The sequence below is a fragment of the Lampetra fluviatilis genome, chromosome 62 (assembly GCF_964198595.1).
Source record: "Lampetra fluviatilis chromosome 62, kcLamFluv1.1, whole genome shotgun sequence".
NCBI lineage: Eukaryota > Metazoa > Chordata > Hyperoartia > Petromyzontiformes > Petromyzontidae > Lampetra > Lampetra fluviatilis.
Genome location: NC_136336.1, coordinates 1646094 through 1672575, shown reverse-complemented (window position 1 = coordinate 1672575; position 26482 = coordinate 1646094). Strand labels below are relative to the sequence as shown.

At 51.0% G+C, this 26482-nt stretch overlaps 3 protein-coding genes across 4 annotated transcripts in view; 1 reads left to right on the top strand and 2 right to left on the bottom strand.

Annotated features, from left to right (window-relative positions):
• Positions 1–1610: 1610 nt before the first annotated feature.
• Positions 1611–13903, bottom strand: PFDN5 (prefoldin subunit 5). The gene is made up of 6 exons (XM_078881829.1): positions 13763–13903; positions 7083–7185; positions 6530–6561; positions 5950–6024; positions 3793–3898; positions 1611–3347 (listed from the first exon to the last, which is right to left on the bottom strand). Exons 1-6 carry the CDS (start codon positions 13826–13828, stop codon positions 3268–3270), a joined length of 462 nt encoding a protein of 153 aa, XP_078737955.1. The 5' UTR covers positions 13829–13903; the 3' UTR covers positions 1611–3267.
• A 1621-nt stretch (positions 13904–15524) lies between these two features.
• OXSM (3-oxoacyl-ACP synthase, mitochondrial) lies at positions 15525–19277 on the bottom strand. Of its 2 annotated transcripts, none has more exons than XM_078881777.1 (2): positions 17589–19277; positions 15525–16518 (listed from the first exon to the last, which is right to left on the bottom strand). In XM_078881777.1, the coding sequence occupies exons 1-2, from the start codon at positions 18594–18596 to the stop codon at positions 16168–16170; spliced, it is 1359 nt and encodes a 452-aa protein (XP_078737903.1). In that variant the 5' UTR covers positions 18597–19277; the 3' UTR covers positions 15525–16167. The 2 variants fall into 2 exon arrangements, with proteins under 2 accessions (XP_078737903.1, XP_078737902.1); XM_078881776.1 differs by having other exon boundaries at positions 17593–19277.
• Positions 19278–20286: 1009 nt separating this feature from the next.
• Positions 20287–26482, top strand: part of LOC144951348 (DNA topoisomerase 2-alpha-like) — a 49894-nt gene continuing 43698 nt past the window's right edge. Inside the window, exon 1 of the mRNA XM_078881562.1 lies at positions 20287–21072. Within this exon, the coding sequence (XP_078737688.1) occupies positions 21034–21072 (39 nt within the window). The 5' untranslated portion in view covers positions 20287–21033. The remainder of the gene's footprint in view (positions 21073–26482) is intronic.

Below are 26482 nucleotides of genomic sequence, written 5' to 3'. Positions count from 1 at the left end.
CCCCCCCCAAAATAAATAAAACATGCTTCAAATCGCTTTAAACTATTGTCATTGTAGTGCGTATTTAATGTGGCGCTGCACTCTGATGTTGTGGGAGTAAGCATTTCTTAAAAAGTCTATTTAATTAAGTAGAACGTGTTATCTATATTTATTTAAAGTTGCGCATTTGTATGTGACGTCACATTTCTGAAACCCCCCCCCCCCCCAGGTGCGTGACGTCATTTATGGACGGCCCCTTAGCAGTTAAAGCCCACTGAAGCGCCCTGGCGATCACACGTCCTCGTCGTGTGGACAATTTACAGCAGCAGCAGCCCAAACCCATCTAAACATCATCCCAGCGGCGCTCGTCCACACACGGCTCCCCCCCCACCCCTCCCCGCGGAATCGATCGCCTGGCCCCGCGCGATGATTAATGAATTCCCACGGGGGTCTCATCGGGCTAATTACAGGGAACGGTTCAACTCGCAACGGCACTCTCCGGGCTCGCCTTCCAACACCGCATCCTACCACCTCCGCCCAAAGACAAAGATCCCCCGTACAGCCTTGAACAGGCTGTAGGGGCAAGTGCTGTTAGCGAGCACCTATGAAGGCCGGCACGGCACACGAGGCGGCGGGTGGCCAACACCACGCCCGGCCGCCTTTGTCTCCCTAGTGGCGATGCTTACACACCGCGCTCATTTGAGGCAGAGGCGACCTAGAAGAGACCCAGGACCGGTTCAGATCATTATAATCGTCACCGGTGTTGGCCGTGAGCGGGAATCAAACTCGGGCCGCCGGGTTCATAGCGCAGCTCGCGAACCTGCTCCACCCCCCAACTCCATCTCCCCCCGCCCCTCTCCCCCCCCTAAGAGATTAACGCAGCAGCGGCAGCACAGAATTCAAATGGAGCGCCGCTCCCCCGCCGCAACTTTACATGCGCGCCGCGCGCCCGTCCCCTGTAATTAAATAACGGCGCTAAAGACGACGAGCAGCGCGGCCGTGGCCATGCAGCTCACGCCGTGGAGCAGACGGTGACCCCACAGAGAATACAGACGCATAGAGACCCACAGAAGATACTCGAGACACATATAGATACACCGAGATCTACAGGGATACGGAGACCCATAGACATGCGTAGACCCATATACTGAAGATGTATACAGACCCACAAAGACCCACAAAGATACTCGAGACAGATTCACAGATAGAGATTTCGGAGATACAGAGACCCATATACATACGTCGATCCATATACATACATATACCCTATACTGCAGATGCATATAGACCCAGATTTATAAATCTATCCATAAATATTGATACATACACAGAGACTTCGTAGAGACACGTAGACCCATCGAGATGCATATAGACCCGGAGATACAGAGACAAAGAGATGCATTCAAGACAAGCCACAGGCGTGCAATTGTGTCCATGAAATCCAAAACCACGGAACACACAGTAACAGCAAAACAACACGAACCCTCTCTCTCTCTGCCGAAGCCCTCTCTGGCATCTCCGGCTCTTGAACCGAATGGCCGCTGCCATCGTGCGCTACGAGCAAATAGAAACGCACAGAGACAACAAAAAAACCCGGCACAGCCGATTTGATTCGTCACTTTACTTGGTGAAACTCCAGGCCCGAAAAGAGTCCGCGGGTGAGAGCACAAATCGTCACCGCCCACGGCAGAACGACTTCAGCACAGGACGAGATTTTATTCGTCGTACGGCGTAAGAGTGCCACTCAATGTGCGATACGGAAAAGTGAAGCCTCCGTTTCCTGGGATTTCCTCCCTCCTCTCGACGCGTGACTCTCGGTGTGAAAGTCGGCGGCCGAGAACCTAGATCGACTCTGTTCACACACTTCCAGGCTGCTCACGATTCCTTCGCAACGCTCTGTTCGGCTCTCGTCGAGCACCCGGCAAACACCGAGGGGTTTGTCTCTAAACTCGCAGCGGCTGCGGCGCCACAGGCAGAAGAACATCAGCACACGCGACCTTGCAGGCAACAAACTTTTATTTTTTAGCGGCACAATAATACGGTCAACGGTCGTTCCATTGTATGAGGACTCGTTTCGCACACGGCTATGACATAATCCGCTGTTGTTGGCCACACAAACTGAAGCCGCTCGATTTGACCCGACCCCTCAGGTGGCACCAACTTCACAAGTTGTTCAACGCCAGCTCTGAGCTCACGGACGAGACGGAAACGTGGCGCCGTGCCCACAATCGCGACGACGTCCGTGGCTGTGCCGCATCGTGCAGCGCCCCCTGCTGGAGACAAGAGCTCGCCCAGAAGTTACCTCGGCAGCGGTTCCACGACCGTCGGCTTTGGCTGGCGGGGCCCCTTCTCTCGTAACGCGTCACGCCGACGAGACGATCCATCTGGTTATTTTCAGCAGGTAAGGCCCCACTGAGCTGCTAAGCAGCTCTTTTGCAGAATTCACCTGGCCGCAGATGATAGCTCAACCAAGTGGCTTATCATCGTGTGGAAATTTATAGCGGCCAAATACTCTCAACGCGTGATGTTCATTCGAAATGTGGAGGGGAAAAACCGGGGGACTCGGAGGGAAATCCAGGCGACCACGGGGAGAACACGCAAGCTCCAAATATACAGCAGCAGGCGTCAAGGTCTGGATCGAACCCACGACCTCCTGTATACCAGGCGAGGTGGTTAACATCTCGCCACCGGCAGCGCAACGGCTCCACTGCCTTATAAGGGCTTCCTCCAATCAGCGTCAGGCCACGGCGATTATTTAACCGCGCGTCACCACGCCGCTCGGCGGCGGGTTAGCGACCGGGAAGCCGACGCGGAAAACCTGGTTCCGTCCGCAGTGTGCGCCGACGTTACCGGGAAGCGAACCGGATGACACGGTCAGAGGTCGGCCGCGTGGTGCGAGCCGCACGCCGCTGATCGGGGACCGAACCCGTGGCTGAGCCGCAGGCGGAACGAACGTTGGTGAAATAAAAATGAAAACCCGCGCGAGAGAGAGAAATGTTTGCGTGCGATGCCCGGCGTGGGGAGACGGCGAGCGGTCATCACAGCGGGGCGTGAACACGCCGGCATTAAATAATTGGGGGAGCGGAGGGGGGTGGCAGGGGTGGGGGGGGGGGTGCAGAGGGGTCAGGAGGGGTCAGAAGAAGTCAAGACAGGTCAGGGGACAATCAGGTGGGGTAAAAACGGGTCAGGAGAAGTCAGGGAGAGGTCGTCATTCAGAGTGAGGAGAGGCCGGGAAAGGTTCCGGAGATGCCAGGAGGGGAGGGGATGGGTGAGCCGCGCACGGTGGGGTCACGCCTTGGACGCGCTCGGCTGCTGCTGCATGGCCTGCAGCTGCTGCTGGACTCTCGCGTTGAATGTTTCGGTCACAGCTGTGGGAGAACAGAGATCACCAACACCACCGCCGTTACACCACCGATGCACACGCCACATTCGCTGCGATGATAATACTGAAGGTGATGATGACGATGATGGTGCCGATGGCGTTGATATTAGTGGCAGTGATGATGGTGCTGATGATGATGGTATATTGACGTCACCGATGATCGTAACTGACGGTGTTGTGACAGTGATGACATTGCTGAAGCTGGCGCTGATGTTGTTGACACGAGCGACAGTGAGGATAGTGCTGATGCCAACGATGGAGCGAGTGGTGACGACGACGACGCTGATGGTATTTGATGTGAACGATTGGGATGATGGTGATGAACGTGATGATGGCGTTCATGTTGGCGATAGCGATATTGCTGCTGCTGCTGGTGGTGCTGGTGCTGATGGTGCTGATGGTGCCGATGGTGCCGGTGGTCGCTCGCTCACCCTGCTTCAGCGAAAACTTCTCCTGCAACACCGGCTGGATCTTCTCAATCTGCTTGGTGAGGAAGTCGATCTTCCGCTGGAAGAACTCCTTGGCCTCCTCCACGGTCTGGGAATCGTCAGTGACACGTGCCTCCACTTCAGAACCGCGAGAGTCGGAGGGCACGACTGGCGTCACTCGACCAGCATGCGAGTGTGGATTCACACAAGTGTGATCCCCCCCCCCCCCCGCTTACGCACAACTGGTATTCTCCGGGGCACTCCAGTTTCCCTCCACAATGTCCCCGTTGAGTTTTGTTGTCCTGCCCCCCTACACCGTCGTTTAGCACGGTTGGCAATGTAAGGTGCGAAAGAAGTTCAACATACATCAGTACATATGTAGGACTTGAGTTATAGCGCGCCACGCATTCTCTTTTACTGTTGCTATGCCAGCGAGCAGAGTACAGTGGGGTGTATGTGAGGACACGGTTGTTGTTGTGGCATTAGGTGAGAGGGTCGTTAAGTGTTGAGACAGGTGTTCGGGGTAGCCGGGGGGACAGGCCAGCGATTGGCTAAGAGGGTAATTGGTTATTAGCTGGCGTCGCTCTGGCGGCAATAACAAGGTCACGTGAGACCGGGGGCCAGGGGGCGAGTAATAAGCGGGGGGTTGAGATAATTAATGGGGATTAATTGGTACGGGGATATAAGCCACAGCGCGACGGAGAGAGGGGCTTCTTGTCTTGGTCGGCGTCTTGGATGGAGCTGCAGCGACGGTGCCCGGGGAATCGCAGAGCAGGCGGTGACGGTAGTAGAGCAGAGAAAGAGTGGGTTAGCGGCGACAGACGGAGTAGAGTATAGAGAGACAGTGATAGCGAGAATGCAGTGTGCGAACAGGGGTAGCCATGCATCTGAAGGATGCAGTGTAGAATAGCAGTGGAGTCGACAGACCTAGCGAGAGAGAGAGGGAGAGGCGGAGGAGATGCGGCGCGGCGAGAGAGACGCGGAGCGACGCGGAGCGGAGTGAGGGCACGGAGCGACGCGGAGCGGAGGTGGACTCTTAAGCGTAAAATAAAGAGAACAGAAAGACAGCCGAGTACGAGTCCTACACATACATACACACAACATGGGACCTTTCCTGCCAATATCAGAGCATAAGAATAAGTTTTACCCTTTCTGGAAATAAAACAGGTGGTGAACATGCAAAAAAACCATGCTCTAGTAATGTATGCATTGTTTTTTAAACTGATTGGTCTACACCAAAGACAGCCTTTTGGCGTCCTCTGGTCTGATACTGATTGAGACTAGGCCCTGATACATACACAAGCAGACACAATCCCCGATGGGGCCACACACACGCGAAGCTTTGCAGGCCTTCACGGACAACAGGATAAGAGAATACAGTCAAGGTGAACAGACCATCGCGGCAAACGCTTTTCGATGCCGTGGACACACCGCCATTGCTTCCTTCCTCCTGCCTAATCCTCTAGTGATCACCCGACTCTCCAGAATTTGCTCCAGAGTTTTATCGTGACCACCCCTGCACACGTGTCCCACCCATCACAACCTCCTCCTCATCATTATGAGGCCTCCTTTGCCAGTACCAAGATATACTAATAGGGGGTTTCCCCTTTTTTCTGGCAACAAAACTGACACCTTTTGCAAGGAATAATGTTAACATTAACCACAATACTTGCAGTCACAATACTTGCAGTCTCATACGGACGCCTTTTGGCGTCATCTGGTCGAACACCATATGAGACTAGGCTCTAAGAAAAGCTGTCTCTGGTGTGGACTAATCAGTTTCAAGGACAATGCATAAATTATCAGAGTATTGTTTTTATGTTTGCATTTGACTGCAAGTATTGTGGTTAATGTAAGCATGATTCCTTGCAAAAGGTGTCAGTTTTGTTGCCAGAAAAAAGGGGAAAACCCCTATTAGTAACCTCCTCCTCCTCCTCTTTCCAATTACATCCACAACGCCTTACTACCACGCACTATTCCCAACCTCGAAGTTGATTACCCCATCCCACATTTACATTCTCCGCATGCCGCATGATCAAACTCTCCACGTACTGTGCCAAGGCGTTAAACGTCCCGTCGAGTTGCCGAGCACTAAAGCCCAGCGGGCTGGGCGACACTTTGGGATAAGACGGTGATGGACAAGAGGCAAGGGAGACCCACCTTCTCCACGTAGTAGCCCGTGCCGATGTCCACCATCACGTGCTCCACATCGTTCAGATGCCCCGGCACGTACATCTGCTGTGCGGTTAAGGGTCACGGTGTGCAGCCAAACCAAAAAGACGCAACACAACCACCACCACCCATCACCAGCAACAACAAAACGCAATCACACCACCACCATAACCACCACCACCACCAGACAGCAACAACCAGCAGTAGCAACATAACCACTGCCAGAGACCACAACACAATACCATCACTGCCAGACACAACCACCACCGGAAACAGCAACTCAGTCACCATCACAACCAGACAGAACCACACAAAACCAACACCAGGCACAACAACCACCACCAGCAACAAAACACAACCAGACAACCACACCAAACAAACAACATGACGCAACCACCAGCGGCAACAAAACACACCCACCAGACGACCGCCACCGCTGGACACCACCACCACCACACAATACCATCAAAACCACCGCCAACAAAACGTAACCACCGCCGTCGCCGCCAGATGACCACCACCACCACCACGAGCCAGGGTGCAGGGGAGATGTCGAGGCCAAGGATACGGAGCTTGTGAGCGGCACCAGCAATTCTTTTCCTGCAACAAAATAAACCAACGGGTGAGCGGTCATGCCGCACGGGAAGTAGTCAGATTAGCACGGCCGGGTAGGTGCGGTGCGAACATAAACACATGCACGCGTACGGACACGGCGGCACGGGAAGGACGAGTCGACTTCTGACGACGCTCCTGACGCAGGCGCCAAAGTGGACGCCGGAGAGAAACCGCACGCCGGCCGTTCGTTTGGCAGAAGAAGCGCCGTCTCACAGGCGGAAAGTCTTTCAACGATTTAGTGACCCCCCCCCCACCGCCGGCCCCCCACCAGCCAACACGCGCAGCTCCATGGCCTCCCATATGTTAGCCACTCCCCCCCCCACCCCCAGGTTGTAACTTTGCTGACCCGTCTCTACTGGACATCAGTGACGAAAGAGCTTCATAGCTCATCGGATTCCTCCTCCAGTCTAAATAAGGATCCCGATTCTCCCATCCCTCACGACGCGCCAAGGCGGGCAGCGTGTTGTTTATTGTTGGAGTGTAAACCGTGTGACCTTGACACGCACCTGCGTTGTCTTTATTGAGCTTGCTGAGGCATTCCTTGGACTCCACGAACTTGGTCTGAGCCACCTTCAGCTGCTGCACCGACGTGGACAGGAAATCCAACTCCTGCGATGCGGGTGACGGAGAGAGAAAGGGGCGCGTGTCAGGGCGCCATGCGACAACCGATCCATACCGCTGGCCGAGGGCTTCCACTCGTGTGGATAGACACACACTCTCGCGTGGACGGACACACACTCACGTGGATACACACACACACTTGCGGTGACACACACGTGTGGACACACACTCACTTGCACAAACTCGCGAGGATACACACTCGTGTGGACACACACACACATATACTCGCCAATACGGGCAGTCCCCGGGTTACTAAAGACCCCATAAATCATGTTAAAACAAATTAAAATATGCGTAAATGTTTGCATTCATTACACAAGCACAAATAGTGTAGCGTGGTGAGGTTGCGGATGAATACCGCAGAGTGAGGCGTAAGGCGGGCCGCCTTACGTACTCGCTAAACTGCCACCTCCACGGAGCCCGAGCTTTACTAGGATTAAGTTAAATAGGTTTTTTGTAGTGTTACATAATTCTTTTCCTTTTGAGCATTACGTAATTGTTTGTTTTCTATGCTTAGAACTTATTTTTTTCCCATGTTTTCTTCATTTTAAGTTTATTTCATGAGTTATTTACTGTATGTACTATGTGTATATGTGTGTATCTGCGTGCATGTGTGTATGTGTATATATATGGCTTTATTGACCTGGTCAAGGCCTATGATACCATCAGTAGGCCTGGGCTCTGGGTTGTTCTTTGTGCTTTCGGAGTCCCTGACTCTCTGTAGTTCGAGAAGCCTTCGATTGTTGTACCGGAGGAATTTCCATCTGGTACAGATACAATGGGAGGCTGATCGATGTCCGGGTGCGGTCAAGGGATGACTCTCTATTGGTCAACCATGTTATGTATGCTGATGATCTGCTAATTGCTGCTCACTCAGAGGAGGAGTTGGAGGCGCTGCTGTTGAACCTGGAGCGTGCTACTAAGAGGTGGGGCCTTACTATCAGCCCCACCAAAACGAAGCACCTGCCTGGGTATTTTGTACCATCGGACACTCCAACCCCACAACTCCGAATCGGTGATGGGGCAGTTGTGGAGAGAGTGGAGAGCTTCCCATACCTGGGAAGTGTGCTCATGAGCGGTTTCGATTTGACAGCAGAGGTCTCACTCCAAATCAGTCGAGCGGCATTATCTTTTCATCGGTTGCGTAACGCTGTGTGGAAGCTACCTGGTCTGTCGCTCCACACGAAGCTTCAGGTCTTCTCGGCCACAGTCATGCCCTCCCTTCTCTACGCTTGCAAAACGTGGACCCCCCTAATGGAACATCTTCGCCGGTTAGAAACATTTAGGATGGCCTGCCTACGATCCATCCTTGGTTTTACTAGGCTGGATTGTGCGAGGAGCTCACAAATCCTTGAAAGATCTGGACAAAGTCCCATCGATGAGCTCCTCCAGCAGGCAAGGCTGTGTTGGCTGGGTCATGTAGCCCGCATGCCCAGCCACCGAATGCCTAAAGAGCTTTTGTTCGGCCGGATGGAGGGGGCTGAACGGGTGTGGGCACGGGCTAGAGAAGAGATGGAGTGATGTGGTACAGGAGGACGTGGAGCTGAGTGGACTTGCCGTAGACTGGTACCAGCGGTGTCAAGATCAGCCTCTGTGAAGGAGGCTCGTGAAGGACGCTACTGGGCAGTTGGAGGCAGTCGCCCTCCAGCAACAACGGAGGGCGGAGGAGCGACGTTCAACAACGAGCGGAGCGCCGGGTGGCTAAAGCACAGCAAGTTGGCACAGTAGGGGGCACAGGTGGTGCATCGACCAGTCATCTCAGTCAGTCGACCCGTGGCACCTGGGTCTGCCCCGTGACCTTCTGCCAGCGGGCGTTGGACACTTCAATTGGCCTCAACGTGCACATAGCCTGGCACAAGCGCTGTGGGGACCTCACCGCCACTTAGTGGAGAATGGCGGTTGTTGTTGTTATCCGTGTGTATGTGTGTGAGTATGTGAAGTCTAGGCCTAGCCTAATGCACGGTAACTAACATTCGGAACTACAGTAGAACCTCGGAGATCGAACGCCCCAGAACTCGAACAATTCGGTGATCGAACAAAATTTTGAACAAATTTTTGCCCCGGATATCGAATCAAAATTCGGAGGTCGAACAACTTGAAAGAACCTGTTTGGATACAGTACATACTCCATTATTCCAATTATGGGTAGTGTTAGTGTCGATATTCGATTAAATCAAATAATCAAAGTGCCGAGTGTATGTACAGGCAGCGATACAGGCAGCAATACAAAACGCGATGCGGTAGAGAGAAGACGGTAGGGGAGGCACAACTATTTCCGGCTATGGGATTCTGTCGTTGATTTTGGGGGGAAATTGATTTTAGGGGGAAATTGTTCAGTTTCCGACATGCGGAAAATTCGGGTTAGGGATCGTTCTCAGGAACTGTAACCCTTCCGTAACCCGGGGACTGCCTGTATATTTACTCTTACAGACTCGATCACCCACACACTCATTCAACGGAGGAATAGCAAACCTACACGAACTCTCTCTCTACTGAAGCAAACCTACACCAACTCTCTCTCTACCGAAGCAAACCTACACGAACTCTGTCTCTACCGAAGCCGTGGCTACCAGACCTCGACATGGGTATTTAGCTCCTGAATCGCACTTCTGCCATCCTAAGCAAGAATAGAGTCGAATCTACCAACAAAGATCCCCGTGTTGTTAGCGACCTCCTATTAAGGGCCGGCACAGCACACGAGGGGGTTGGGTGGCCAGCACCACGCCCGGCCGCCTTTGTCTCCCCTAGTGACGATGTTTACACACCGTACCAGGTACTCATTTGAGGTTGAATTGACCTAGGGAAGGCCCAGGACCGGTTCCGATAATCGTCACTGGAGTCGGTGGCCGTGAGCGGAAATCGAACTCGGGTCTTCGAGATCGTAGCAACGCAACGCGCTAACGGCTACACGACCACCGCTCGCCACCACCAACTCTAAATCACAATATTTATTTACACCGTAGGAATCCGATGAGCTATAAACCTCATCTTCTTGGTTCTTTCGGTAAAGTCACGTAGAAGGGAAGTAATAAAATAATAAAAAAATATATAATAAAAATAATAAAGTGTCTCACACTGCCAAGCTAGGAGCTTATATATAAGCTCCTAGCTTGGCAGTGTATCATTCTTCACCTGAAGACGGCTGCTTGCGTTGTAGCCGAAACGTCGTGAGAATTGTTTTATTATGTTTTATTTTTATTATTTTATTACTTCCCTTCTACGTGACTTTACCGAAAGAACCAAGAAGATGAATTCCTGCAGTCACGAAAGCTTTAAATAGAGCTATAAAGCTCTTTCCCACACATGTCCAGTAGGGGCACGGGCTAAGAACGTTACAACAGTGTCGTTGAAGCACGATCCTTGTGTGGTGGCACCACGGCAGGGAGCTGTGGGGAGGGGGGGGGATGGGACTCCCGACTCGGGTGGGCAGCCACGGGGCTGTGAGTTGGGGCAATGGAGGGAGTTGGAGGGTCGCGATACAAAGGGGTGAAGTAGCAGCTGCAAGGCGGTTCAGCCTGGAGGGGAAAGGGAGTGGCTGGGTTGTGAGAGCTCCATAGAAAGTTACAGGATAAATGAGTATATGAGTGTAATGAACAAGTTACCTATTCATACGAGTTTTGTTGTTGTTAGATCATGTAAATAAATGTGTTGTTAAAATCTGCCACCACCCGACACAGCCAACTAGTAAGGGTTGTCACGTAAACAGAACGTGGCCAATTCGTCACTAGTACAGCACTAGTGTGTAGTGTATAGTGTAGTGTATAGTGTAGTATACTAGTACAGCACTCGTGTGTAGTGTATAGTGTAGTATACTAGTACAGCACTCGTGTGTAGTGTAAAGTGTAGTATACTAGTACAGCACTAGTGTGTAGTGTATAGTGTAGTATACTAGTACAGCACTAGTGTGTAGTGTAAAGTGTAGTATACTAGTACAGCACTCGTGTGTAGTGTATAGTGTAGTGTATAGTGTAGTATACTAGTACAGCACTAGTGTGTAGTGTAAAGTGTAGTATACTAGTACAGCACTAGTGTGTAGTGTATAGTGTAGTATACTAGTACAGCACTCGTGTGTAGTGTATAGTGTAGTGTATAGTGTAGTATACTAGTACAGCACTAGTGTGTAGTGTAAAGTGTAGTATACTAGTACAGCACTAGTGTGTAGTGTATAGTGTAGTATACTAGTACAGCACTAGTGTATAGTAGTGTAGTGTAAAGTGTAGTATACTAGTACAGCACTAGTGTGTAGTGTAAAGTGTAGTATACTAGTACAGCACTAGTGTGTAGTGTATAGTGTAGTATACTAGTACAGCACTAGTGTATAGTAGTGTAGTGTAAAGTGTAGTATACTAGTACAGCACTAGTGTGTAGTGTATAGTGTAGTATACTAGTACAGCACTAGTGTGTAGTGTAAAGTGTAGTATACTAGTACAGCACTAGTGTGTAGTGTATAGTGTAGTGTATAGTGTAGTATACTAGTACAGCACTCGTGTGTAGTGTATAGTGTAGTATAATAGTACAGCACTAGTGTGTAGTGTATAGTGTAGTATACTAGTACAGCACTCGTGTGTAGTGCATAGTGTAGTATAATAGTACAGCACTCGTGTGTAGTGTAAAGTGTAGTATACTAGTACAGCACTAGTGTGTAGTGTATAGTGTAGTATACTAGTACAGCACTCGTGTGTAGTGTATAGTGTAGTATAATAGTACAGCACTAGTGTGTAGTGTATAGTGTAGTATACTAGTACAGCACTAGTGTGTAGTGTATAGTGTAGTATACTAGTACAGCACTCGTGTGTAGTGTATAGTGTAGTATACTAGTACAGCACTAGTGTGTAGTGTATAGTGTAGTATACTAGTACAGCACTAGTGTGTAGTGTAAAGTGTAGTATACTAGTACAGCACTAGTGTGTAGTGTATAGTGTAGTGTATAGTGTAGTATACTAGTACAGCACCCGTGTGTAGTGTATAGTGTAGTATAATAGTACAGCACTAGTGTGTAGTGTATAGTGTAGTATACTAGTACAGCACTAGTGTGTAGTGTATAGTGTAGTATAATAGTACAGTACTAGTGTGTAGTGTATAGTGTAGTATACTAGTACAGCACTCGTGTGTAGTGTATAGTGTAGTATAATAGTACAGCACTAGTGTGTAGTGTATAGTGTAGTATACTAGTACAGCACTAGTGTGTAGTGTATAGTGTAGTATACTAGTACAGCACTCGTGTGTAGTGCATAGTGTAGTATAATAGTATAGCACTCGTGTGTAGTGTATAGTGTAGTATAATAGTACAGCACTAGTGTGTAGTGTATAGTGTAGTATAATAGTACAGCACTAGTGTGTAGTGTATAGTGTAGTATACTAGTACAGCACTCGTGTGTAGTGTATAGTGTAGTATAATAGTACAGCACTAGTGTGTAGTGTATAGTGTAGTATACTAGTACAGCACTCGTGTGTAGTGTATAGTGTAGTATACTAGTACAGCACTCGTGTGTAGTGTATAGTGTAGTATAATAGTACAGCACTAGTGTGTAGTGTATAGTGTAGTATACTAGTACAGCACTCGTGTGTAGTGTATAGTGTAGTATAATAGTACAGCACTAGTGTGTAGTGTATAGTGTAGTATAATAGTACAGCACTCGTGTGTAGTGTATAGTGTAGTATACTAGTACAGCACTCGTGTGTAGTGTATAGTGTAGTATACTAGTACAGCACTCGTGTGTAGTGTATAGTGTAGTATACTAGTACAGCACTCGTATGTAGTGTATAGTGTAGTGTATAGTGTAGTATAGTATACTAGTACAGCACACCGGTTGTGTTGGAGAGCCAAGCCACGACATTAACAATCTGAGTGTACGACGTTTCGCCAGTAATTACAACCAGCTTCATCAGGCGACAGCCATATTTGGGTGGTGGCGGGTTTTAGCGACACATTTATATATTTACACGATCTAACCCCAAAAAACCTCTTATGGGTATTGTTCGCGAAAGCCAGCGTGTTAATGTTACCTATTGTTACAACAACAAACATTACAAGAACACGATACAGTGCCGGGCACAAGCTAAACCAGTCACCGAACACACAAACAAACAGCACGAAGCCACCGCCGCCGTGCTGCCAGGCGAAGCCCACCCCGAGGTATCAACGTCGTCTCTTCAGAAGCCACCTGGCGACCACCAATGATCGCCGCTCTACAAAGTGTCTCCCGTCACGTGGAGACATTCACAGCAGCAGAAGCAGCAGCAACACAACACGCAATCATCTGAGGGCGCGCTTCGCTCCCACGCGGTGCTGGGCCCTTGTCAATCAAAGCGCCGCAGGAACGAGAGCCCCGGGCCCCGAGAACAACCGCGGAGCGAGCTGAGCGAGCTTCCCATTCGCCTCCAGCCCCGCATTTCGCACTGCAGCCCTCCAGAATGAACCCTAAGAAACCGCCGCCATGACAGGTTCACTCACGGCCATCACCCCCAGCCACCCCGCGGCGCGGTTACCCCCCCGCCACCAGCCCCGTTTATGGGGGGGGGGGTCCCCTCGTTGCCGCCCCAGCCCCCGAAGGCGGCCCGCTACCTGCTCCAGCTGCGTCCTCAGCGCCTCCAGCTGCTGCAGCGGGAGCTGTCCCAGCGACACCGCCATCTCCACTACGGCCTGGGTCCGAGTTCGTTGGGGGGGGAAGTCTCGACGCCGTGACGTCACCGCTTCGGCTGTGACGTCACTCGCAAGGAAGGCGTTGACGTAAAACGGCGTCATGACGTCATCGCGCAGAGTTGGTGGTCACGTGCGGCGGCGATGAACGTTGACGGGGGGGGGGGGCATGCGGCGTGGTGACGTCAGGATTAAACGTGGTGACGTTGAACGGCGAATTTGCTCAGTCGGCGTGGTGACGTTGGTGTTCAACGCCGTCATGTCATTCAGGAGGCGAAGGCGGGTGACGTGCAGCGTGGTGACGTCGGAGCTAAACGCGTTGACGTCACGAATCCAAGGCGGATTCTCCCCCTCCCCCATGAGGCGTAGTATCTACGGAAGACGGGATGGTTTATTTAGCGAGATTTATTTTAAAAAACGCTTTTATATGACAGTACAGTAATTTAATTTAGATTTAAAGCTTTCGTGACTGCAGGGATTAATGTGCTTGGTTCTTTCGGTAAAGTCACTTTGAAGGGACATAATAAAATAATACAAATATTTTTCCCTTCTACGTGACTTTACCGAAAGAACGAAGAATAGTAATTTAATTTTCAAGTTTTTTTTAAAATAATAAAACATAAACGCACTTGCACGAATTGTTCCACTTTTTGTTTGTTTAGTTTGTTGTCCTTCCCCCCGCACCTCCGATCAGCGCGGTTGACGGTGTATGGTGGATAAAAAGTTCAACATCGAGCAGGCCCATAGACACAGAGCACGAACTTAAAGCCATCGTCTCCGGAGGTCATCAAATAAGGACAGTGGATGACCCGCGCAGTGACTGGCCCTCGCCATAGGAATGTGGAATATCCACCATTATCGCTGCGTTCACTCGGCACGCAAACGATTTGAACTTCGACAAATGACCCTCAGGACGCTGATGATAATTTGCACAAGTCAACTTGGCTTTTTTTATTTACATTATTCACAAGCTCCGAAAAAAACTCTTCTGGGTTGTACAAATTTACACTGCTTATATACAAATCTTCTTACAATAATGACACCGTGAACGAATGTCTGAGCACATGTGCTAAGAAGGGCTATTGCCCAAAACGTCAAGCATTATACTTATTTCTTTAACTTTTAAGGCCGTGTGTTTTGACACATTTGTTGAGTTTCTTTCATGATAAATGGAAAGAGACAAACATCCCAAAGCAGGAAAACCTCCTTTAAAAAAAGTCTCCACAATTTCGTGAAACTTTTCTGTCACCTTATAAATCTCAACATTCATCCTACAAAGTTCATTCACCAGGGAGAAACACAAACAAATAGACAAAAAAATATATTTGCCCGTATTGAAACGGCTGTACGCCGTATGAACCTGAAAACATCCTGTACAAGAATACGGATAAGGGGCCGTCCATAAATGACGTCACGCACCTGGGGGTGGGGGGGGTCAGACATTTGTGACGATGTGTGACGAGGGGGGGGGGGGTGTTTGAGAAATGTGACGTCACATCAAAATGAGCAACTTTAAATAAATATAGACAACACGTTCTACTTAATTAAATAGACTTTTAATGTTTTCTCCAAAAACATCAGAGTGCAGCGCCACATTAAATACGCACTACAATGGCAAAAGTATTTTTTTTGGGGGGGGGGGGGCAGAGCTTTGTGACGTCATATTTGAGGGGGGTCTGACTTTTGTGATGCCGTGTGACGACGGGGGGGGGGGGTCAAAAATCGTTCAAAATGTCATTTATGGACGGCTGTTTGGGTTGCCAGGCATGAGTGATGGGTGTCTCCACCACATCCCCTGTGAAGGTAGTCTCTCATAATTTCACTAAATTACCGACGTGCGCGTCTTCATTCAGACTCATGAGTTTCAACTCCTCACACTCTCTCTGCTCCGGTAGTCATCGTCACGCTTGATGATTGTCATCCACTCATAGTCACCGTTTTTGACTAAAATAAAAATAAAACTTTATTGGCAAATATGTTTGTCACTAATGCCAATAAAGAAATTAACGCCGCTCTTCGACGAAGCCTTCCACCTCCCTGCACCACCACCACTGTCACCAACCATGTTGAACTTCTTTTGCACCGTATGTAGCCAACCGTGCTAATCGGAGGTGCGGCGGAAGGACAAACTAAACACAAAAAGTAGTTCTGAATAAATTAGTTACCGATTTTAGATTTAAAAGTGAATAGCTCCAGCGGCTTCTGAACATCAGCGGGAAGAGCGTCCCAGACAGGCGAATCACACGTCCACACTGCCCAGGCAGAGCGAGGCGTTGGTGCCGCCAAACCCAAACGAGTTGGTCAACGCCACGCGGCGGCGGCGGCAACGGTCATCGTGCGGCCACGGCTGGGAGCGCAGCGGCACGAGGTTGAGGGTGCAGCCCGGCTCCATGCGGTCCAGGTTGGCGGTGGGCGGCAGCTCGGCGCGCGCGCACGCCAGGGCCGCGAAGGCCGCCTCGAGCGCGCCGGCCGCGCCGAGCAGGTGACCGGTGGCGCCCTTCGTCGATGAGATGGCGAGGGCCGGAACGCCGCCAGAGGAGGAGGAGCAGCGAGACCCGAAGAGGCGCTGGATGGCGCAGAGCTCGGCCGCGTCGCCTAGCGGAGTGGACGTGGCGTGAGCGTTGACGTAGCCGACGTCGCCGGGGCTGAGGCCGGCGTCGAGCAGGGCGGCCTCCATGCACCTGCGTGCGCAGTGGAGTGGTGGGAGTTGCGGTGAGAGGAGGTGGCCGAGTGGCCGGTTCACCGCCAGGTCCGACACGTGTCACAGTTAACAGTTCAACTCCACGTGCTACAAGCCGGTTGGACACCCAAGTTAGTTTGTCATTTAAATCATGTGCATGAAGGGAAATTATATCCAAGTAGCCACAGGTCCTCCAAGTGACACAGAGACCAGTTCAACACCATGTGACAGAGTGATGCGTTGAACTCCAGGTCCTGCACGTGATATAGCGAGTAGTTCCATACCAAGTTCTACACGTGACCGATCGCCCGTGTATAGCCTTAGCAGACTGCTGGGGAGAATGCTGTGAGCGAGTAGCACCTATGAAGGCCGGCACGGCACACGAGGGAGTGGGTGGCCAACACCACGTCCGACCGCCTTTGTCTCCCCAGTGGAGATGTTTTGACACACCCCACCAGGTACTCATTTGAGGCCGAGTCGATCTAGTTCAACACTCACTCACCAACACACACATACCCGTCAACCAATACGGTTTGCCCGTATTCTTGTACTGGGAAATTGAGTTTTCAGGACCACAAGGCGTACAGCCGTTTCAATACGGGTAACACAAAATCATATGGCCGAGTGCGTACATCGACATATCAAGTAAGCAGCGTCAGCATGCAAGATCACGGACAGCAGCATGACAAGTAGCATTATTGACACTAATTATCAAAATGAATACATAAAACAGTTATTGTTCAGTAACTTAATTTGTTTCTTATTTGTTTGTGTTTCTCGCTTGTGATGGGACTTCGTAGGATGAACGTTGAGATTGACAAGGGCACGTGGTGACCAATAATGTCTGAATTGGTCTGTAATAAGGTAAGGGCACTGATATAGGGGGTTGACAGGTATGTAGTGGCGAGTGTAGTGGTGGCGATTGGCTACTTGTTTCTCCCTTGTGATGACACTTTGTAGGATGAACGTTGAAATGTATAAGGCCACGAGTGACCTGAATTTGTCTGCAATAAGGTAAGGTCGCCGATAAGGGGTTGACAGGTATGGGCACCCACCCACACAGACACAGACCCACCTGTAGGCACCGTCACCATCCTCGCTGGGCGCCGTGATGTGGTTGGCGTCGCCGGACATCCCGTAGCCCATCACCTCGGCCAGGATCCGCGCGCCTCTCCCCATGGCGCGCTCCATCTCCTCCAGCACCACGACGGCGGCGCCCTCGGCGATCACGAAGCCGTCGCGCTCCGGGTGGAAGGGCCGGGAGGCCGCCCCGGGCCTCCCGTTGAAGGCCGTGCTCAGCGAGCGCGCCCGGCAGAACCCGGCCACGGCCAAGGGGGTCACGGCCGCCTCGGCGCCGCCCGCCACCATCACGTCTGCGTCCCCGCGCGCGACGAGGCGAGCCGCGTCGCCCAGGGCGTGCGCTCCCGTGGCGCAGGCCGTGGACACGGAGTGCACGGGGCCCTTGAGGCCGTGCGCGATACTGATGTGGGCCCCGGGCATGTTGGTGAGGATCCTGGGCACGAAGAAGGGACTCAGCTTGCGGGCTCCCAGCTCACGCAGCGACACGCCGGCGTTCACGATCTCCTCCAGATCGGCCACCCCGACCCCGACGGCCACCCCGGCGCGCAGCCGCTCCTCGGGGCCGCGGGGCCGCCAGCCGCTGTCGTCCAAGGCGAGGCGGGCCGCCGCCAAGGCCATGACGGTGGTGGGGGACAGGTGCCTGGCCTGAGACGCGGGCACGAAGAGGGACGGGTCGAACGTGGCGCTGTCGCCGCCCCCCGTTCCGCGGGGCACCAGGCCGGCTACGCGGGACGGCAGCGACGCGAAGGCCGCGTGGTCGAGCGCCACGGTGGCGGTGTCGCCCCGCAGAAGGCGACGCCACACGGCGTCCGTGCCCACGCCGAGCGGGCAGATCAAGCCGAGGCCCGTGATGACCACGCGGCGGCGAGGCGGCGACGGTAGCGGAGCGGCGCTCGTGCCGGGGCGGGCCGGGGGCGACGACGTTGACGTGAGAGAGGCGGCCGGGAGCTTGAGCAGGCTGCGACAGGCACGCAGGTGGAGGAAGGGCGAGGGGGACATGGTCCACGATGTCGTGGCGAGGAGATGTTCGGGAGTGGGGGGGGGGGTGCAGCGGGATGAGATGGATGCCGGGGGGCAGGGTCGGCGAGAGAAGGGCAGCGATGGATTAGAGAAGGGCAGTGCATAGAATGGAGCGGGAGAGTGAAGGGCAGCGGAGAGTGAAGGGCAGCGATGAGGAAGGGCAGCGATGAGGAAGGGCAGGGAGAAGGGAAGGCCGAGAGGAGGGAGCTGTCACGCTGCCCTGGTGATGTCCCGGCGCTTGCTCCACGCGTGACCTCGCGCCAGTTAAAGGGCAGCAGAACACGTGCGAGTTAAAGGGCTCTGGGTGTCACCCCCCGCAGCAGAACACGTGCGCGCTTAGACAACACGAGCCTTCTGGTGCAGCACCAACACAACGATGCGACTCGTGCCCTCTCGCCGCCGAATGATTGTTGTTGTTGTTGATTTAGAACGCCGCGTTGAAAGACACCAAGCGACTTCAGAGGCACATGGCCAGCGTGGAAGAGTAGGCCAAAGCACCTCTGAGAGGGCCTCAGAGCTCCCTCCAGTGTAGAGGCCCTTCCGCCAGCAGGAGAATGAGCAAAGCAATTACAGAGCTGCGCCTGCAAAGGGCACCTGGCGATTAATCGATTTAGGCGATAAATCGATTCAGTATTCGGATCGCGATTCGTGCGCGTTGGGATTTTGGTTGATGCTCTTGAGACTGGAATCGATTCCTGTGCTCATAGATGTATGCGCGAGGTTGGTTTAGATTCGTATTAGTACGAAATTACCATTAATCGAGGAATTGAAGTGAGGCCTGCATCGATCATTTTTTACGTGTGGAATCGATAGCGGCTGCATAATTACAATTGATACTGTGAACCATTTTCATGCGAGAACCTTACAGCGTCTATAAATTCTGCACGCCACCGCGAAGCCAATACAAAATAATCGATTACTGAATAGAATTGTGGTATGGATCGAGAACTCGATTCGATAACGAGTCGAATCGCTACAGAGTCGGCTCGCCACAGAGTCGGCGCGCCTGGGTTCCTCATGCTCGCTCCTGATTGGGCGGCAGCGCAGTGCCGATGTGTCACGGATCACGTGGTTCAATTGGGGGGTAGGGGAGGAGCCAGTGAGAGTGGGGGGCCCTGGGGGGGAGGAGCCAGTGAGAGTGGGGGGCCCTGGGGGGAGGAGCCAGTGAGAGTGGGGGGTCCTGGGGGGGGGGGCAGCGAGAAGGGGGCCCTGGGGGGAGCCAGTGAGAGTGGGGGGCCCTGGGGGGAGGAGCCAGTGAGAGTGGGGGGTCCTGGGGGGGGGCAGCGAGAAGGGGGCCCTGGGGGGAGGAGCCAGTGAGAGTGGGGGGCCCTGGGGGGAGGAGCCAGTGAGAGTGGGGGGCCCTGGGGGGAGGAGCCAGTGAAAGTGGGGGGCCCTGGGGGGGAGGAGCCAGTGAGAGTGGGGGGCCCTGGGGGGGGGAGGAGGAACCAGTGAGAGTGGGGGGCCAATGACGGTGGGGGGGGGGTCAGTGCCGCAGTGCCTCGTGGGTAAACTCATCTCGCACAGCCGAGCCCCACGTGACCTTCCGCGCGCGGACGACCAGCAAGCGGCTCTGCGATTGGCTCCCCAAGCGCGGCGCGCGCATCCAAGCGGCTCTGCGATTGGCTCTCCGAGCGCGTCGCGCGCATCCAAGCGGCTCTGCGATTGGCTCCCGCCAGCGGCGCCGCGTCTCAGCCCCGCGCGGCCTCGACTCGGTCCCGCGGATTAAAACAAAAAAATTCTCTCCACCGCCCCCCCCCCACTGCCAAATCAAACACCTCCCCCCCTTCCCCGTCACGTTTATTATTATTTTGTGTACGATTGTAGCTTTTTAAAATTAAACAACTTTCGCTGTTGTAGTATTAGCGCGTGAGGGGGAGGAGGAGGCGGCGGCCCTCGCCTTTGGCCACAGACCCCCCCGGCGACTCCGGCGGCGGCCTCCCGCCTCGCTGGGGCGGCTCTCCCCTCTCCCTCAGCCTCTCATTGCCTCCCTCAGCTTCTCCCCTCAGCCTCTCTCCTCCCCTCAGCCTCTCTCCCCTCTGCCTCTCTCCCCTCTCCCTCAGCCTCCTCACTCAGCCTCTCTCCGCTTTGTTCTCGCCGCGGTTTCGTCGATTGGACGAATCGCGATTACAACTTAAGCCGACCGGGGGGAGAAGAAATTACAAACAACAACAAAATCATAATTATCGCTCGCCGCTGTCGACAAGTCCGCACTGCCTCTTGTGTCGAGAATAAATCAAATCGGCGACGTTTCGGGGCTATGGGCCCTTGGCAGTAGCGCGTCAGACAATAGCGTTGTTTTCGTGGTGGGGGTTTACATTTTTGTTGTTCCCCTCCGTTTCGTCGAGGCTTTAGGTTCGACGCCGTTTGTATTCTTTGTGTAATTATTGTTACGGACGGACGGCCGGCCACGAGCGAGATGTCCAAGAGCAACGGCGACGCGGGGCTCAAGTGGGTGGTGAGTGTCGGGTCATCGATTTCATCAAATGCCACGGTCGCCGACGAATCGATAAGTGACAAATCGGGTTGTTAATCGATATTCGTTTAACCGTGCAGGGGGTTCAAATGTTGATCAAGTCCGATGTTTGCGACTCGTTACCCAAACTGTGTACCTTGTATATTAAAAAAAGTGTGTGTTGTCAAGACCGTCCCCAACCACCACCTGACGTGAATTCTTACACAATGCCAGTGCTCATATAATGCGAGAATTGTTAAAATCTCCGGTGAGCGGCGTTAGATGCTTGTACACAGCGTCGGGTGGTCGAAGCCTTGACGACACACGCAAATCTGTGTCATGAACGTGGGCCTCAAACAAACATCCATGACGAGTCTGTAATCGATAGTCTCGAATAATCGTTTTTGATCGTAGATCGTAGGTCAATCGCCTGCAAAACCCGACTAATGGATAAGCTTTGAGCGACGTTATCTCTATAGATAGTCGATTACTCGATAGCAAGCAGATGCCGAGTAGCTCCTGTCCACTCCTTGAGTATGAATGTGTGTGCCATGGCTGCTGGTTGTTGTATACTGCAATGTGTTTAAGTGTATTGTTGATGTCTCGTCAAAGTGTCTTGTTGTGAGCTGATGCCTCTTGTGTGGCGGTACGAACCCGGCCACCCGAGTTCGATTCCCGCTAACACCGGTGGCGATTATCTAAACCGGTCCTGGGCCTCCACTAGATCGACTCAGCCTCAAAGGAGTACCTGGTGAGGTGTGTAAACATCCACACTTGGGGAGACAAAGGGGGCCGGGCGTGGTGCTGGCCACCCAGCCCATATGTGTACCGTACCGGCCTTCATAGGCGGCCCCAACTCGCTAACACCGCTTGCCCCACACGTCTGTCAAGGCCTTTTGTTGTTGTTGTGTAATTGTTCACGTGTAAGTGTGCGCGAGCGACCAATCGCATCCTTGTTTCGTGATACTGCGATCGACTGACTAGGCAAACGATGAGCCGTGGTCAACCTGATTCGATAGCCAGCAGATGTCTGGCGTCATCTGGTCCAACACCAATGGAGACTAGGCTCTAAGAAAAGCTGTCTCGGGTGTGGACCAATCAACTTCAAGGACAGTGCATATCATTATCATCATCAGAGTTGTTTATTTTAGTTTGCATTTTGACTGCTTGTGTTGTGGTTATTGCAAACATGATGCCTTGTATAAAGGTGTCAGTTTTTGTACCAGTTGAAAGGGTAAAAACCTACTACAATGAAACGAAGGCACCACTTTGTGAGTCTACTGCTGGAAGGCAGTGGCCCCCCGCATGCCACGCCGTGCGGCTTCGTGCGGCTAATTTGACCATAGTTCATAGGCCAACGCTGGACTGTGAATCATGAATGGGCCCTCTCGTCTTCCAAGCATACGGCTAAAAAACTATGGGCTGCGGTTGAAAAGCGTTGCCCTTGATTGCCTCGTTGATTAATTGCAGCACTGGGCTTCCAATGAGCAGGATAATTAAGTAGGATAATTAAACTCGACTTTTTGTTAAAATCAAAATATAATTGAATAAGGTCAGTTGTTGGTTTTTCATTTTCCAAAACGAATTGTTGTTCTGGAGAAGGGTCATTGCCCGAAACGCCTGCTTGTACGTACATATCATTTTAAGGCCGCGGTGTTATGTATGTTGAACTTCTTTTGCACCGTACGTAAGCCAACCGTGGTAATTGGAGGTGCGGTGTATGCATGTTCAACTTCTTTCGCACCGTACGTAGCCAACCGTGCTCATCGGAGGTTTTTTGACAAATGCGAGTTTTAATGTCACAGGACGTGTCTTGATTATACTCGTCTGATGGGATGGAATATGGTCACACGTAGCTGATTTCACGGCCGCTTCTTGATTGTGACTGTGATTGGAATGAGCCCACTGCACGTGGCATATTTCCTTTAAAAGTTCAATTTCTCTATCCAGCGTGGATTTATTCAACATGAATAAAGGACGCACCTGTTCTCCGGTCATCTTTGCGAGCAAACATTGATGAGGAGTGAGTATCTAAATGGTTTGAAATAAGGGCGCCTGCTCCAGTTAGCAAATGGATAGCAAACCAGGCATCAGACATCAGTTGACTATGATTGAGTCATAAATATCCTTCAAGTGCCGCGTCGATAATGTGCAGTCTCTAGCTTTACTGATTGACCTCATCATTGGGGAATGACACGGTATTGATAGTGCCTAAATCAATATAATTTAGGGTGTAATCTATCGAGGCATTATCAAAAACCTATTCAATTAATGGACGATTTAATTAGATTGATAGCTGATATTCAGCGTGCTTAATAGTCTATAAATGAGTGGCAAAATATACGCAAACGATTGCCTGATTAATCTTGTAACTGTCAATAGTTCGTCTGAACATTGGTGTCTTTATCAACATACTAAACAAGCTATGTTATAGAAAGTAGTGTAGTTATTATTGGCATTATTAACATTGCACCCACATAACAGATGCCAAATTATACAGGAATGTACGAAATAACAACTCAACACATTCGTCAATAACACCGTGGTCTAAAAAGAAAAAAATATATAATATGGGACGTTTCGGGCGATGTCCTTTCTTTAAAACACTTAAATCATTTTCTGAGGAAAAAAATGGTAATGTGTACTTCAATTAACACATCATTTAGTTAATTTTCAGTTCATCTCACTGCCATGAAAACGCCTTCAGTAACACCGTGGCCTCGAATTGAAAATATAATCGGCGACGTTTCGGGCCATGGCCTTCTTCACTGCAGTCATTGTATTTGATGTCATAAACATTACGTAACTGATCACACTGTAACAACCCTCATTCAACTCGATCACTGACAGTGTCTGTCGAGTGTAACATCATCACCTATAACCATCAGCATCACGCCAAACATCATCATCAACCACAATCCTGTAACAATGATGTTGCCCTCATCAAATACACCATAGCTCACCATCATCACAGAATTCACACATCATTGACATCGTAATTCCTTAATAGAGGTTTTTGAGTTATATCGCGTAAATATAAATGTGTCGTTAAACCCGCCACCACACGACATAGCCAATTTGTAAAGTTTGTCACGTAAACAAAAAGTGCCAATTCGTTACAAGTACATCACACCGATGTGTTGGAGAGTAAAACCCACAACATTTACAATTCGAGTACAAGGTTTCGCCAGTTATTACAACTAGCATCATCAGGCGACATCCAGATTGGTCACGAAAGCCTTCGTGTTAAATTGTAATTCCTGTCATAGTCAACAGTGTCGACGTCATCAAGTGTACATCACTACTCGTTGATGCGTGCGTAAAGGCACATCGTTATCCTCGTAGGTGATGTCGTAAATCTATTATTGTTATCGCTATTGTATGCCATTGTCACAATGTTGTTATCCTCTGTGGTATAAATAAAGTGGCTGATAATGTTTTGTATCTTAATATAACTCTTCACTGGTGGTGTACCACGGGTAAGGCGGGAAGGGGAGGAGGGGGAGAAGGAATGATTGGGTCAAGATGTTGGGGATGAGAGCGGACGGAATGGAGGCAGAGAGGAGGAAGAAGCAGGCAGAAGTGATATTCTTAGGTTTTTTCGGTAAAGTCACGTAGGTAAAACATCAAAATTAATGAAAATAAAATAAAACAAAAATCACGACGTTTCGGAGGCAACACAAGTCTCCGTCATCAGGTGGGACCGTCACAGCCGAGTTAGCTGCATCAAGTGAGGCAATGATTCAAGATGTAATCCCTTATAAGCAAGTTGAAGGGGGGAGGAGAGGGGGGAGCTCATCAGAATGTGGTAGCCAATGGAACGTATCGGGAGGGAGGGGGGCGGGGCTCAAAGACAGCACGGAGTGCTAAGTACAACGCATCGGGAGGGGGAGGGCGGGGCCAAAAGAATGGACGACGGCTTGGACGCGGTTGCTGCTGCACACGCCAACACAATGGACAGAGAGGGGGAGGGGAGGCCTAATACACATGATAGACAAAAGAACGAAAATGCCCATGTTTATACCAATGCTGGCTGAACAATGAAGAGAGTACTGTTAAAAAATAACTGGGGATGTTAACACTCGGTAAAGTAAAGTAAAATAGTGCCTGTCAGATAAGATGGTCCAAAAAAGTGTAATTAAGTCTTTTTTGCGTGGTTGATAGCATCTTTCCAATGATTACTAAGTTTGTACCCATCATCACGGTTGAAATTATGTCTGTGTTTGTATATTTGTATGGCTTCGTGTACACACCTTTGATGGTAGCCGGGAGGTTTGCAGAGAACCTTGGTCTCGGAAAAGACAATTTCATGAGAGCCCACCGAGTTGTAGCAATGATCGGCAACGGCAGAAGAATCAGTTCTGCCGTGTTTCAGATCTGACTTGTGCTTGCGGACACGATCAGAAACATGACGTTTCGTTTCTCCAATGTAGCAATCACCACAAATGCAACTCAATTTGTAGACTCCAGGATACTGTAAGTCAGGAACGACATCCTTCACAGATGGAATCAGATCACGGATTTTATGCACTGTACTGAATCGGACTTGGATCTTATGTTTGTTTAGAATTTTGGAGATCTTTTTGGTCACGCCTGCTATGTATGGTAACGTGATGGTTTTGGTCGGAGTTTCATGTGGCTGTTTCTGTGTGGTGGGAGAGACAGCTTGGCGGATAGTACGGTCAGAGTATCCGTTCATCCTGAGGGCCCGATGTACATGTCTTAATTCACCGGTCAGGTGGTGTTTGTCAGAAATGCCATGGGCTCTGTGGTATAGCGTTTTGATGAGAGAATTCTTTTGAGATGGGTGGTGGTGGGAATCCGGTTTCAAGTAGGAATCTGTGTGGGTGGCTTTCCTGTAGACAGAATGTCCCAAGGATCCGTCAGGCCTCCTCTCAAACAGAATATCCAAGAATGGTAGTTTACCGTCTTTCTCCACTTCCATGGTGAATCTGATGGATGGGTGTCTAGAATTGATGTGGTCCAAGAAGTGGTTCAATGCTGGGAGGCCATGTGGCCAGATGACGAAAGTGTCATCCACATACCTCTTCCACAGGGAAGGACGCAGGGTGGATGTCTGGATGGCGTCTGATTCAAACTTTTCCATGAACATGTTGGCTATAACTGGTGACAAAGGGGAGCCCATAGGGGTACCCTCATTCTGTTTGTAGAAGGTGCCATTCCAGGTAAAATAGGTGTTGGTGAGGCAATGCCTAACCAGCGCAGGTGCATCAGAATTCAATCCATGTTGGACTAAGTCCTCAATTATTGTTAGGGTGTCCGGTACTGGGACTTTGGTAAACAAAGATACTACATCAAAGCTGACGAGGATGTCATCAGGAGATAGTACCATGTCCTTAACCATAGAGACTAATTGGGTTGAGTTGAGTACTGCCGAAGAGGTCTTGCCTGT